We start from the raw sequence: 16,302 nt of genomic DNA, 5'->3' as shown, positions 1-16,302 counted from the left end.
TGATCTGTAATTAGGCCGAATCTGAACAAATGACATAAGCGTGTCAGATTTAAATGGGAAAAATAATCATTTTTAATATGCTAACTGTCCTATTGAAGCAGGGGTTGGCTAAATTTATGTTTGAAAATGATTAATTTTAAATTGATTGTACTAATATTTCAGAGCAGCGGTGCCAAATATGGTGTTGGGTCTTTGGCTTCTCATTACAAAAAGCCCCAACGTGGAGGTATGAAGGTCCATTTTCCCAGGGGTTCTGGTCGCCAGAACTTATGCCTGGATCACACTGAAAGATTTAAAACTTAGAAAACCTCAAAGAGCACACACAATAAAAAATCTTAGGTGTAGTCAGACAGAGTGTGGTATGGAGCCATTTAATTTCAGATGGATTTGATATTAAGATGCCAGACAGGAAATCTCGCAAAAACTCTCGCAACAAAACGTGAGTTCAGAATAAACAAACACGGCTGACCGGGAGGAAGAAATGCCGCTAGAGAAAAACTAAAAAAAACAACCCATCTATGACGTCCACCAGACTTTCTAGTTCATGTTTGTCCTCATGGACAAGAACCGTGAGGACAAATCAGGACATGAGTCAAAATAAAAATCTTGCTGTGTGAACTAGGTATTGGCAGGAGATCATTTGAATCTTGCAGGCTTTCATTTGGACCTGCAGTGGGACAAACCTTTTCTTGAACAGCTATCCTTTTGATAAAGTTTCTGATCCCCGTTCGATATGTCTCTAGCAACACAGTGCTTGTACCGTGTACGTCAAAAGTTTTTAAAACATCAGTTTCATATTCATATTTTGAATTCGCTTCAGTTCTTATGATTTATTTGAGCTGTTCTTTTCTCTGCTTTGGACCGAAAAAACAACATGCACCTTCAATAAATTTTAAAAGCCATGTGCCACTTAAATATTTTCAAAATGATATTTGAAAATATTAGAACTACATTTGGTAAAATGTCCCTTTAGCAAGAGGCACTGCAACCACATGCTCTCTGTATTTGCGAACAAGCTTCTGGCTTATTTCTGCCTAAATATTTGACCACTTTACTTGGCAGAATTAGTAAAGTTCTTTTAAATTGGTTGTTTTCCTGCCATTAACCATTAACCAACCTTTAAGAACAGGCCCACAAATTCTCAGTAGGGTCGAGGACTTTGGTGAAGTCAGTCCGGATGCTTAATGGAAACCCTCCAAAACTAGTTTTGATCAAAGCTGCAAATTTCAGTCCAGTTCGAATGTATTAGTTATGGAGAAGTGGTGTGATTCTTGGTCTGCAGCCTCTCGATCCATCTTGATGATCAGCTTGAGCCTTTGTGGCTCCTGGATTGGTTCTGAATATTCTAACCAAGTTATTTTTTCCCCCCAAAGGATTAAGGTTTGGGTCAATTGATTGTTCCAACAGAACACAGATCCCAAACACACATTGTTAAACCACACTAAACTGAAGACATGACTTCAGCCGAATTCCACATTTATGGACAACTCTTAAAAGAACAGGTCTGTGCCTGGAAACCCAACAACTGCAATGAATTCAGCCAACCCCCCCCCCAAAAGCAGTAAAATGTCCAGAATTATGCCATGACCTTATGAATGGGGAGGAAGTTCAAATTATCTCTTCCACCGACCATAAAATACAAGTATCATATCCCCGACTCAAAAATCTCTGCTCGTCTTTTTAACCATTAAAGAGGAGCGGCAAAAGCAAATGTGGTGGATTAGCAGTTCTTGAAAACAACTGATTGTGTCATTCAGATCTTTTGAAACTGTCACGACCAGGCATGATTTTGGGGTCTTTAGTCAGAGCCTTCTTCAGAAAAGTTTTTTTTTAAATCAAGTTTGAATTTAAATTAATCAATTTTTTACTTTAAACTTCTCACAACTTGTATATCCCCTTATAACACCCATACATTTAATCACGTGAAAATAACTGCAATTATTTACCTTACTTGTCTCAATATTCTGAGCCCACTCCTCGAAAGCGCAAAACATAAGAAAGTAATCTATGTAGCTTTAGAAGATGCAGTGTACATTAATTATTTCCACATGAAAAGGAAAACGATGTCAATTCAGGGCCTCTTTCTTTAATTTTTTCTAACTTGAGCAGGTGTTTGCTTTAGTGCTGCTTTCATGAGGCACTTAGCCTCTTTCTCCTCCCAATAACCGTAAAACTGTTATACGACCTCAGGGACGACAGGCCTGAACCCATCATAGAGGCTTCATTAATAAAGAGAAAGCCATGACCAGATGACAGAAATTAAAATATGATAGCATCCTTATATTATATATCCTCCTGGTGCAACAGAGGAAGCTGGGAGTTTGAGCCGATTGAGGATCATTACTTTTAGATCCCAGAGAAAGGTGTTCATTCAGAAAAACTGAACAAATAGGAGATTATTCAAAGAAGAAGAAAAGAGACTTTAAGTCTATCGAGTTAAAGATAGACTCCACCGCACAGAGTCCACCATACGGACTCTGTGCTATCCAGTCTTTTTAGTTATGTGGAATAAAATCGGAGTCGAATGGCTTTAACAGAGCCCACATACATAGAAAATAAAAACAAAGCTGGTTTGCAGAATTTTAGCAGAACCAGATTTGTACTTGTTCAAACACTGACCAGACGGGGCCAGCATTGTTTTATTCTCAGAGCTGTTTAATTTAATTCAGCCACAATAATGACTGCAGTACCTCACAAACACCCAAATGGCAGCAAGCGGGGTTTGATGAATTAACAAAACAAACGAGCTTTTCTAAACTCCGTGACATGAAATATACTCAGTTTCTCCCCTCTACATTCTCATGACAAGTAGGAGGGAGTAGGGGGTGGGATAGAGGGTCTACTAGCAAAAGGAAATTCTTCTGTTTGTGTACCGTGGTCCAGTTTCTATCCCCTACTTAACCGAGAGAAAAGCAGGATGGATCCAAAAACTACAGATACTGTAACACAGTATGACCTAAGTCTGATCAAAGCCACTGATAAAACTCCCAGTGGAGGAAGCAGATTGTACAGTGAGAAGTCTCATAGGATTTTCTTTTTTTTGTTTCACTGAGAGGTTTCGTTTTCTGAAAGCCAGTGCTTCAGATATGATCATATGACAAAGAAAAACGAAACAAGAGAATTTAGTACGTCCTCATTGCTAAACCTTAGTGGTTCGAGCATATAAGTGAGATATGGGGAAACAAAAACAAAAAGAAAGAAAGGAAAACATGCTTCAACTACAAATTCCAAACAGCTGGAAACTGCAGACGCGCTATTAAGTAAATGATGGAGGAGCGCAGCCAGTACTCTCTAAACACCCCGAATCACAGCAAACGTACAGTTTCTGGAACGCCTTGACAGAAAAATCCACAGTTTGACTTGTGGGAAAAACTACATTCATAAATAATCATAACATCGCTGCTCTGATTGATGGGGAAAGATGAGGTACACAGGCGAATCCCTTTTGTGATTTTTGGGTCTCAATTTATTTGTTCTGATTCTTTGAGTCGTTAAATGTGCAACACAAAACTTGAAACCATTGGGACATTAAGGGGAATGCAAATATATTAGATTGCAGTAGTTCTTGCACTTACTCCGACTTCTTTTTTTCCCCCCCAATGTTGACAGTAAGACCACGAGATATTTTAGCGTTTATCTTGTCAGCTTCATCTAATGCGGTGATTTACATCGCACCCTGCATTTAAGACTTGCAACATATTCCAGAAGGTAAAACGTAATACTTTGTAATACTGCCAGAATAAATAGATTATTTGAATCTAATCATTTTGTCTAATGTTTATTTTTGCATGCTGGTTTATATATAAAAAACAAAAAAAATAAAAAAATGAAACTATGACTTTGTCTGACTGCAGGTAGGAATTTTTTGGGAGTAGAAAAAAATGGGGGGGAACAAAAACATGAGTTTGGAATTCCGTTTCAACTCTTTCCAAATGAGATAAATAGAAAATATAGTTTTAATTATTGAAATGTAACAAGTAATTTTTCAAACACACCAAAAATAAATTAGGGCAAAGTCAGGAGGCACCGTTCACAAGCCCCCCAGTCAGTCTCCATAGTAACTAACACTTCAATACCCACTACTTTTACTGCTGCTTTTTTGTCATTATATGTATGCAACAAAGCGTGAGGATTTGGGGTTTGCAACACACCCAACTACTTTGTTATTTGGATGGAAAGATGTTTGTTGCCAGCGTCGCTGGTACACCACAGTGGACTCAGACGTGTTACTTTTGGGAGGACTGAATCTCCGAGCGCGCCGCATCGTGTGCATTCATACATGGTCAGCTGGCGTCCTGCTCTGCAGTTGGCCACAGATTTTATCCTTCGTAAAAAATTTTTTTAAAAGAACGACATCTTTTCTTTTCTAGCCATCTTCAAAGGTTATCCTTCTCTCCTTTTTTAAAATAATCAAAAACAACATAGGGCTCAAAAATAAATCTGTTTTTCTCATCGGTAAAAAAGAAAAAAAGAGGCTACAGCCATACTCAAGTCCAGATGCAATATACCAAAAAATGTTGAATGAATGAAAAATAAACATGATGAGAAACAACTTATCTTGAATTTACTTTTTAAAACAGTTCCAAGGAATTCACCTTTTTTATTTTTTTTCTCAGCTTTTTGCTTGTTTCTAATGTTTCAGCATAACTAATTTTGTACAACTTTCACTCTGCTAACCCAAAGGCTCATTTGACCAAATGAGCCTAAACATAATAATAAAAAACTTTTTAACCAACTTCATTTTTCTCCCCTTTCTCTCAGCTTCACACAGTTGTAGGATTATTCCCCATTAACATTAACTTAACGATTGGCCTTATATATAGTGTAAGGAGCTACCCTGGATTCCCTTTGTGGTGACGGACAAACCTGGAACAAGTGACCACAAAATGTGGAAAATCAATTAAACCAACTTAAGTGTTTCATAAAGTCATAGGTGGTTATCCAGAGGAATTCCCATAAAGCCAGGAGCTGAAGCATAATCGCAGCACACCAGCAGTCTCACTATGTACACACACCCAGAAGTGGAAACCACAGAACAGTGACACACACTTAGAAGTGGAGTCTGAGGCCTGCTTGTAAATCAAATGTTCTGGCTGACAGAAGGCAGGTTCTGGTCAGCATGGGAGTGTCCAGTAATTCAACTCGTCTTTCTCGCTATCGGAAGCAGCTGAACTTGAGTGGTTGAGACCGAGCGAGAAGACAGCAGACCAACAACGCGGCAGTCTCCTACTTTTGGTGACACTTTTTATGGAAGAAGAAGAAAAAAAAGAGCTTTCCACTTCCTGTAGTAAAATATAAAAGGGGGTTCCACCAGTAACAAAGTCTGAGCAAAATGTTGCACTGGTTTCAAGCTGTAGCTAACAACAAATGTTTGTGATGGAAAACCGGGACCACACAGTCGGGATTTGAAAACCCACCGGCAGAGAGAGGTGTGCTTAAAAAAAGCCTGGATTTACTTAAAGGAGCAGTAACATGTAAAACCGAGTTTTTTGAGATTCATATCATGTTACAGGGATATTCCCTCATCAAACACATACCTCGGGTGTTGCTTTGATTTTTTTCATGCATGTTTAAGAAATCCTTTAATCCACACACTGTAGGACCAATCATCAGGTGTGGGCCTCTCAGGCTTTTCAAGTTTAAAATTTTGCCTTGTGAACCAGACATTATGGTATATTTGGTATTTGAATAATCGCAAAGTTAGTCGTATGCATCTTTAGAACGTGGCATAAGTATTGCCGGTATTTTAGCCATTAGTGACTGGTTGTGGTCCCTAAACCCCGTGATTATCAGGGGCCCATTGTATTGTAGTTAAAGATCAGTTTATTTTACGGCATTTTAAAAAATCTTTACCAGGAGAGTCAAATAACTGTTTAGGCCTGTAAAGGAACATTTAAGTTGGGTACAGTGTCAATGCAACAATTATTGCTACTTTTGATGAAGCATAAATGAGTCAATGAAATACCCCAGCAATGTAAGAGACACGCATCACATATTTAAACCTAAGTATGAAACAGATTTTTCCTCCCTTCTTCTCTCCATGTATTAACGATGGGAGGGCCAACAGTGTCGGTCTCCACTCAGACTGTTGATCTCACAACCCGACTGGAACTGCTCTCGGTTTTATCACTTTCTACCTGCCAGGGATGGTTACTTCCCTGAAATATGACAAATGTTGAAGTGCTTTTCACCGTCGGGGAATAAAAGAGATCAGAAGGGTTGGTAGGAGTGCCAAAATGATGGCGTTGAAACTTCAAACATGTATTCTGACGCTCACTGTTCAACATTTGTACGGCATGTGGCAGTGTGAGAAGTGACAGTTATTCAAACTATATTTCACCAAACTAAAGCAAAAACAGACACCTTAGTGGCTTAGATTACAAAGAATCCCACGTTTTACTTTTCCTCCTTCCTCAGGGCTGAATACAAGGCACAATATGATGAGATAGTTTTGCATTTGCTGGTGCCTGTCCTCTCTATTATGCAGTTTTTTTTATATTAAACCCTTCAAAATGAAAAACGGATGTGGCCATCACAGAGAGATGAAGACACAAAGTGGCAGCAGGCCGTTGAAATGGCCTGATTGCTTCCAGGTCTTGTCTGTCTTTGGGTAGAGATGGTGGCAGAGCCTGGGGGAAGCGGAGTTCAAGTAAACAAACACCTCACAGTGGGCTGCATCATAATTTCTAAATCCTGACGGGTCTGTTTGTCGAGATGAGGTTTGTGCAAGGGGTAAGTAAACAGAAGAGTGAGAGTTTTGTTCGAGGGGAACAGTGGAGATTTACCCGTCTGTTTCTCTTCTCTTCTTTTGCCGAGAAGGTTTTTGTGGAGAACATCAGCAAGTGAGTCACAAACCACAGGACTCAACTGGACAAAGAGACAACCCTTCTAAATGAAATCTGAAATATTTCTGTCTAATGTGCGTCGTTTCTGACAAACATCCTGGGGGGATCCAGTTTCTGCTCGCATTTAGAGGGGATCTAAGCAACAGAGGCAAAAAGACGACACAAATACTGCACACATAGTCAACCGGAGGAGAACTTCTCAAAGAGCGACGCCTCAGCGTTCCAACGATGGATCCTAGTTAGCTGTGATCTTTTTCTTCCTCCCCCACATAAAAGAGCCTAAGTAGATTTAGGGTATGAAGTTACACATCACAGTTTCCTCTTCATCTTCAAACAGTTCTACTGGGTCAGATTGCCATAAGGAATGACTCCAAGATGTGACAACAGAAACTGATATTACAATTGTGAACATTTACATACAATGTATCACGCTAGGGAGCAAGAAGGTCGCATTTTATTAGTGTAAATTTGATTTTGTGTAAAACTGGCTGATTGCATCCAGATCATTCTGATTAGCCGCATTGCAGAGCTATGCAGCAAACAGCTACGCAGCAGCTGTAGCAACGTTTTAACAACAAGGAATGTGAAATGTGGATGCCGAGTGAATTGCAATCTCCCCCTTTTACTCTGATACCCTTTAATCAGTGGTGGGCATACTTCTTCCAATAATGAGCTAAAAGCTTCCCTTAAATTAATGTTACAAGATAACTTTCATTTGGATAAAGTTCAACATATGTGTAGAAGCTTTGATTGTGGCCTGTTAAAAATTCTTCAAGTACTAAGACGTTTATGTTCATGCTCTTATTTTGAAGTAGGTGAAGACTATTTACAGTTTCTTCTCCTCACATTTTCCCTTTTTTTCCAGAAACATTATTTCAAACAAAACTCTGGTTATATCAAAAACAGAACTGTATCCATTTTTGATGTTTTATATTTCACAGTTTGTTTGCAGATGTTGTCAACATTATGTTGTGCTATTTTAAATGCTTATCACTTCAATTTTTAGAGGTACTTTTTTAAAAGCCCATCTAGGGACAAGTGCTGCAAATTAGCTGTTGCTATTGCACTATAACGCAAACATGGGACTGCTGTTTTGTTCAGTTTGTCTATGTCGATGTGTCTGTCCCTAACAAATAAACTTAAAATAAAAAAATAAGAAACGTACAACAAAATTAAACATGGACAGTAAAGAACAAGACCTAAACATAAATATAATATCTAAGGGCATTATAGAACATGTAAGTTATGTCAAAATTAAATTTGTGCTTAAGGGTTGCAGTCTTTCTAGTGCAGACATAATTTGAATTTAAGTTGAAGCTTTAGCATTAGCTTCCACTAAATACGGTGATGATTCTTTAGAGTAAGCAGAACTAACTTTTCAGTTTCCTGTGCACATAACTGCCCTTAATAAGATCCAGTTGTTCCAAAAGTCATAGTTAGTACACAGAGAATGTGTAACCATCACTTTACATTGTTCTGGTCTATCATATAAAATCTCATTAAAGTTTTGGGTTATTCTAGAAAAATGTGAAAATTTCAAAGTATTTAAACACTTCTGTAAGACACAAAGTAAGAAGCAGATGAGTCGGTCTTTAACGGTGCATACAAAGTTGGAAGTCTTGTTCGATCTCCAGTATCCACAATAATAAAGAAGAAAAGGAGCAAAGTAATAGTTGGAGACAGTTTACATTGGGGAATTTTAACTGTCTTGACCATTTACACTGAGGTTGAGGGCATCTGCTTAATGTTCACTTTTTCCATGTCTGTGGGTCATCTGGTTTTTATTGAAGCCCAATCACATGAGCTAATGGCAGCAAAGCGCTATGCCAAGACTCTGTCGCATCTCTTCGGTCTGAGGTCACCGGCGTTGCCCCAGAGGTGAAGAAACGACCCGAGGACCCAAAGTTCACAAAAAAAAAAAAAAGCATGTTGATTTGAAGATGCTACTTATGCTAAAAGGAGCAGGAGGTGAACGGGTTTGTTTGCACTCTCCTCATCAAAACAGATGACACACTGTGTATTTCCACATTCTTTTTTTAAGACGGCAAACAGAGACATGGCTTTCCTGCCAGCTTGTTTTTTATTTACAAATCAAAAATTTTCTCCTATGTCGGTTTCTGTGGACAAAAACTACAACCTTTCTTGCATGCTATCCAAACCGACACGGCCTCATTGAAAGGCTTAGCTTTGAAAAAAAAAATTACTTTTATTTTTCTTTCTTTATTTGGGCTTAAAAGCATTTGCATAATTGCAACATTAGAGGACCAGATTAAACACAGAGCCTTTCCTGTGTGTGACAATGCAAACTTTCCACAAATGTGCTTGTGATTTTTGCTACATTAGTGTGAGAATGTTAGCAGCTAAATTTAACAGTAACGCATCATGGTTAATCTCTTAATCCCAGGTTTATAGAGGACCCCTAAGGAGGAAACAGCCTCTTACTGATAATTATTGTAATTCGAAAAGGTTAAGTTTACCTTTCCCAATAATGTAAAACCTTTTCCAAACAGTGTCAACAAGAATAACTCCGTTCAAGCAGGTCCTGTTCTGCTCGCTGCCACCTCCTTTAACCACTAACTACAGTAGGCTTCCCCGTGAGTCATAGCAGTGCTTTATGGAGCCACAGTTGCTACTCTTTACTGCAGCAGGCTGTCTGACGTATGCATCAGACCACCGCTATGGCACGTTGCCTGTAGATCACGGTACAAAGTTGCCAGAGACCTGAGAGGCGGAAGACTGCGGCCATCTTGCCCCAGTCGACAGAAATGAAGGTGAATCCAGAGGTGACTTGGATGTGCCTGCAAAGAATTTACTGTAATAAATCGTAATTTTGCATTTTCCTACACTGGAGGCCACAAAATCTCTTCGTCCAAGTAACTAAGACCTAATTGTTCCCGTAGATGTTGCATAGCATCAGTTGTCGTCTAATCAGCCCCATATGCCTGTTTCACAACAGCATAGCCAAGTGGATAACTCTGAGAATTGGAGAATGCAGCACATGGCCCTTTTCCAGACAAAAGGCTGCTGGTTTTCCTTTGGAGTCAGCCACACTAACTTGGCTCATTTGTCTCGGCAAATGGAGGAAATGCAGGTTTGGCGTTTGTGCCCCCCTGTGGAGGACCAGTTCAGGCCCAGCTGCAGGCCTCAGATGTAGCAGGGGCCAAACTTTTAACAAACAGCAGAAGCCCGATGGTAATCATTTAACAATGGAGCTGAACGGGGGAAAAAAAGTCACATTGCTTTTGTTGGATCATTTCTGCAAATGAGAAAAAGCGTGCTTACCAACACACAGAACAGTAGTAAAAAGAAAAGGGTGACTTCAGCGGTTGCACTCAGATTTTCTTATGTTATTTGATTGCACATGAAATATTTGGAGGTTTGGATACATTTTTATGTCTACTTTCAATATTCCATGTTAACCAAATTTAATTCAGGCAGCCAGAGGGGCTGTTAACACCTCGTAGTGCACTCCATCTTGCTTCCTAGACTTTAAATGCGGTAAACATTTAAAGTCTGTCTTGACCAGACTTTAAACGACATCACAGTACAACTGCGGTTAAATTATATTTGCATTCACACCCCTCTTTGGGCAGGAAGGACTGTGTTTTTGATCTCTTATTTTTGTTGAGCAATTTTTTTCGATCTTAGCTTATCCTGATTCCTTTCTATGAACCATAATATGAGAAATAGTGGTAATAGTATTCAAAATACTTTTTGGTCACTGGAGGTTGTCTCTATTAACATCAAGAACAGAGGCAACGTCACACCGTGTGTGAGAGAACAGTCGATGTAAAATAGGCTACTACTTTAAAGAAAGATTAAATGATTTTGAAGTTTAGATTTTAAACAATGCAAATCGTAACATAGCAATTAGTGCAGTTAGAATAAAAAGACAAGAAAATCAATCAAATGAGGAAAATGTCACCTTCATATTTGTTTGTAGTCTGTAGATGCCTCCTATACAATCAGATTTAGAAAAAGCTCCAAGTATGTCTAAAATCCAGCATGTTGTATGACACGCAGAAAAACAAACTTTGCAATAATACACTGCATTGCTCTTATCCTCTCAATGTCCTGAATGATGTCTTCATGTGTAGAAAAGTTTCATTTAAATAGCTTCTTACAACTCTGTGCCTCCCATTAGCTTCACTTTAATAACTAATAATGAAGTTTATTTGGAGTCTTCACTCAAAGCAAATACTGATCAGAAAAAGATTTTAGTTCTGAGTTTCTGATCAGATTGCTGCTCAATTTGTTGAGCATCTTGGTTCATGCAAACCCAAGTTGAGAAAATTGTGATTTTTCTTTGATCAACCGGTTTGGAATGAGAACAGAGGAATTCAAACCATATGCTGAGGGAAAAGGATCTCGTCTTTACTCGGGCTCAACTCAAATCTGAGCTTCTGCGATGTAATTGATCGATTACAAGCTTGCAGAAGTTGGCCGAGAAGCCTTTTGCAGAGTTCATCAGAAGTGAGGCGGAGAAGAATCGTCTCCAGCGGCTTCTCCTTTGTTGAAAGTGACAAGCTAAACACCTCTTCGGTTTTAAAAACTGTGACTTATTATCACTAACATATGGAGCTGAACCATTTCGGCCATAAAATGATATTACTTAGAGGCAAACTTAATAACTCGCTGTTAAGATGGATGGACAGAGGGACACGTGGAATGTACATCACTGAGCTTTAAAACTGAGATGAAATTTCACCCTGAGAAAATACTGATGTTCTCCTGAAGTCTTCATGCATTACTGCTGCTTCAGAAAAAATAGAGCAGGAAATGGCACATCCAGAAAGTATTTGCAGTGATTCACTTTTTCCACATCTTGTTACATTCCAAATTGGATTAAATTAATCTATTTCCTGAAAATTCTACCTACAAATATCCCATTATGACGATGTGGAAATTTTATCAAAAGTAAACCAAAAAATACCATTTACGTATGTATTGGTAGCTTTTGCTTTGGCAGAAGTTCCAGCCTCAAATCTCTTAGAATATGATGCCGCAAGTTAAACTCACCTATCTTCAGGCAGGTTGGGCCACTTTCAAATATTTTCAGATATGTTCAATGAGAATCATGTCTGGACTCTGTCTTGGACTCTCCTCGACATTCAGAGAGGTTCTGAAGCCACACCTTTGAGATCTTGGCCAAGTGGTTCGGGTCGCCGTCCTGCTGACAAATGAACAGTTGCCCCAGTCTGAGGTCCAGATGCTCTGGAGCAGCTTTTCATCCAGGATATCTTTGGGACATTGCTGCATTCATCTTTCCCTCTATCCTGACTAGTATGACAGTTCCTGCTGCTGCAAAACATCCCTACTGCTTGATGCTGCCACCACCATGCTTCATGGTATTGACCTGGTTTAATCCAAACATGGCGCCTGGCATTCACACCTAAGAGTTCAGTCTTTGTCTCATCAGACCAGACAATCATGTTTCTCCTGGTCTGAGAGTCTGTCAGGTGCCTTTTGGTAAACTCCAGACCGACTGCCATGAACCTTTTATTAAGGTATGAATAACTATCCAGGCTTGATTGGTGGATCGCTGCAGAGACGGTTGTCCTTCTGGAAGGATCTCCTCTTTCCATACTGAACCAGTTCTAGGTCTCCTCCCTGACTAAGGGCCTTCTCCTCCAATCACTCAGCATAGATGGCTGGTCAGTTTTAGAAAGTTTAGAAAGAGTCCTGCTGCGACAATCGTGTCCTGTGTGCTGGATTCACCCTGAGTGGCGGAAAACTTTCTCCTATCAACGTTGTTTGTTGCTCCCTGTGTGTTGATCCCATAAGTATGTAACAACAAATGTGGAAAAAGTGAAGAGCTGTGAATACTTTCTGGATGCACAGTGTTTCTCCTATTCAATGAAAGTGGCGCTATAGTGCAAAGGCACAGGTACAAAAACAAATTAGCCACATGCTCACGTGCTTTAACTGAGTATGTCGCTCAGTTACATCTGTTTATTACGTATTTATTAAAACTGTGAAAGAAAGATCATGTTCCTTCCCCTCCTCTCATTGTGATTATTGCCATTTGAAGAAATGCAACACTCTCAGTCAAAAACAAGCAAACAGAGCTAGTCAACCAACCTTGTGTACACGCTACTTAATGTACTAATGGCAGAGAAACTACTTACCATTACAGGAAAACTGTTTATCCGCCACCTTGCTAACTAGCTTGAGCATTTGTGACTGTTGGGAAACATCTGCAGCGCAGCAGAGAGTAAGGGAGAGGATGTGAACGGAGAATAAGAACAAGTTCTACGTTTCTGCAGTTAGCACTGAGATCACTAGGGGAAGGCATAAGAGCTCGATTTTTTCTCTCACATTATCTATTGTACATCTTCACGACGAAGTAATAGTTTTAACAAATATGGAAAAAACTGTTTTTTATAAGCATACCGTAGCTTTAAAGTGCCACGTTTAATTTGCATAAATAGCTTTGCCTGAGAGGCCTCTGTTGTCTTAGTTCGTCCTTCCAGATGTATCTCACAGTTATCATTCACCCCTCACATGTGCCCACCTGTGCCCAGCTGATTGTTTCCATCTGACTTTAAAAAGCCTGGAGTTAGAATCTTTCAGCAGGGGTTTCATGAACACTGTTGAGGACATCCTGCTGAGTGGATCTCATTTTTCATCTTCAGCAGACCAGATTCCTTCAAGAACTCCACATTCCCCACTCTTCTATACGACTCGTTAAACTGTCTTATAAATTGACACCGGGGGTTTTCTCTTGATAACCTGAAAAGACCTTCAACCAATAGATTATGTCACCAAATCTGGCAAAGGCAGCCTTGGCATTATTACTTTAGATTTGATTTGCGACGCAGTCCGGAATATTTCTCCCGAAGTTACTTCCATGTGCCTTCTATCAGCAAGCAAATTAAAGTTTCAGCAAGACTGAGCACGCAGTCTGATGGCAACAGATGGTCGAGGTTCATGAAACTGAAATCTCAGAAAGCTCGGGTCATGAGGTGTAGCTTTGATCAAAAATGGGCTGGGTGTGTGTGTGTGTGTTGGGGGGAGTTAAAAGGTGGGAATAAGAACTTGATGACTGCACACCAAATGTTCTACATATAACAACAGCAACAGTCTGCAGAGATCCGATGAACTAAGAAATCCTGGACTAAAATCTGGACTGAGAGTTAATTTTGACTGCTATTCAAAAAAACATCTTGATTATTTAAAATTAGATGGATCATGTGGTTATGTATCAAGGCACGTAATGAGAAAATGATGTAGTACAAGATGCATTTAGGCTTGTTTCATTCTTTTTTGAGCAAAAAAGTTTTTAGTTCTAAGCATATTAGGGTCAAACTAAGCAACATTCACATTAGGCCTGAAACAATCACATTAATCGTGATGAATCCATTAATACTAATTTAATTGTTAACTTGAATATGCAGACTCCAAAAAGGATATCTTACAGTACTTAAGCCAAAACTGTACAAACACTATATAGACATATTGAATTGTTTTAATCCTTTGTCAGTGATTAAGTTCTGCACACAACTCAAGTGGCTGGAAGTAGATTTAGCTTCACCTGGTTCAAAAAAAGCAAAAAATAAAAAATAAAAAAATCATCCTATTAAGCACCCTTTGCTATCCAATTATTAATCGGTTAATCCAAAAAACAGTCTTCAGATTAGGACTACGCTGTGCTGATTGATTGAGGAGTATTTGTTTTAGTTGCAGATGGATTCTTTGCTACAATTGATGAAGCGTACAATAAAAATGTTTTTATTGCATTTTAGGCTAAAAAAATATATAAATATTGACTTATTTCAAGAAGAATTTGAATTGTTTGTTTATTTGCTTCTTTTAATGTATTGCTAATACAAAAATATCTAATTAAACCTAAAATAGGCTTAGGTAATTCAATGAAAAATCTGCAAGTTGTGCCCTTCCTCTCCACATGGATTAAAAAAAACAGGCAAAAGGAATGTAAACTGCTAAAAGTCTGAGCTTTTAAGTGTCTTGCATATAAAAAAAGTGGCCAACTCACCTATATGCACTTTAATAAGCATAGCGAAGTCACAAGATCAGCGAATCACATGACAAGACCAAAACTATAAATGAGTTGATGCTACCAACCGGTGGGTTGTGTACAGTTCATGCTTCACACAGCTCATTTCCTTGATGTCCAAAAAGATCTAGCAAGACTCTCGAGTTTACAACTGTGAAAGAAACCGAGAGGCTGTAGCTGGGCTTTGTGGTCCAGTGTGCTCAGCTTCCTGCTGCTTAGGCAGTTCACAGATGGATGGATACTCCGACATGTGGAAAACGCCTTCAGTTAGTTTGCTCACAATGCAAATGTTAGGCTTTTTGCAGCAAATGACACAAAAGGTCGAAATCCGTAAGAAAAAGATGATTTATATTTTCATAAAAATTAAGGTTTTATTAGAGGCGAGACATTTTGATTGTGATCCAGAAAGAAAATTATTACTTATGACAAATTTAGATTGCATTTTATCTTATAATCCTCAACTTACTTCACTGAAAGACAATTAAAGATAAATTAGATGTAAATAAGAAAAAGTTAAATAGTTGATGCCTAATGTGCTGAGAACTAACACGTCAAAGAACCTAAAATGCTCACCACAAAAACAAAAATCGCTAATCCAATACATGTGAACATCAAAGATCCTCTATGCAGATGTTTAACCATCGTCCTTTTAATTTTTCCTACAAAAGGATGCAAAGATCATACTTGGACTAGAAACCTCACAAACTGGCCACAGAGTCACATAAACAAAATGTTCAGAATGACATCAAGATCTTCTGAAAATCAGTGATAGGAACATAAAACTATGGAGATGGTGAGGTTTCACCCAATCTAAGCCAGAATTGTTGAACCTAGTGGGCCACAAATGGCTCATGTAGGAATTGTACATAAATACTGTATATTTTATGCATTACGGTAATTTATCTTCTGATCAAATTGTCAGTTGTTAAACTCCACCCATTATTGGCAACTGTTCATTCCTTACCTGGGCGATGTTCTTGTTTAGCAAGTAGACGCCGTATTCAAAATGAAAGCGCTCTCCTCTAGGATACAATGGGAATCTGTAAAACACAGAAGGACATTTAACTGAAGGGGAATACGAGAGTTACTGTTTGTGATCTATTAGATGATGATTTGATGGCTCAGTATTCGCAATAAAACACACGATTAGGTATTGACCTTTAAAACCTGAAACTTTACAGACTTTGAGAATCAATGTAAAGACAAACTGAAGCTGAAACTTTATGTTGTGGTTTATTTTAAAATGTCTAAGCTGTGCAATGAATCTTTAACCTTCCTTCGCTCTCTTTTTTCTGAACAGAAACAATCCCCCAAAAATAATGAAAATACAGACAAATGATTATTTTCATCAAGCGAAGAACTCCCACTTATTTTCATTTTAAGGATGCATTAACGCAGTGAATTTACTTTTATGCATTTCACTTCATTTTTATTGAACTC

General features: G+C 38.7%; 1 protein-coding gene across 1 annotated transcript in view; it reads right to left on the bottom strand.

Moving 5' to 3' along the window:
* The window catches only part of uvrag (UV radiation resistance associated gene), a 114,603-nt gene that overhangs the window by 29,038 nt on the left and 69,263 nt on the right, over nucleotides 1-16,302 (bottom strand). The window contains exon 13 of the mRNA XM_028031336.1: nucleotides 15,827-15,902. Within this exon, the coding sequence (XP_027887137.1) occupies nucleotides 15,827-15,902 (76 nt within the window). The remainder of the gene's footprint in view (nucleotides 1-15,826; nucleotides 15,903-16,302) is intronic.

The sequence above is a fragment of the Xiphophorus couchianus genome, chromosome 11 (genome assembly GCF_001444195.1).
Source record: "Xiphophorus couchianus chromosome 11, X_couchianus-1.0, whole genome shotgun sequence".
In the NCBI taxonomy this organism is placed as follows: Eukaryota; Metazoa; Chordata; class Actinopteri; order Cyprinodontiformes; family Poeciliidae; genus Xiphophorus; species Xiphophorus couchianus.
This window is presented reverse-complemented; position numbering and strand designations above follow the sequence as displayed.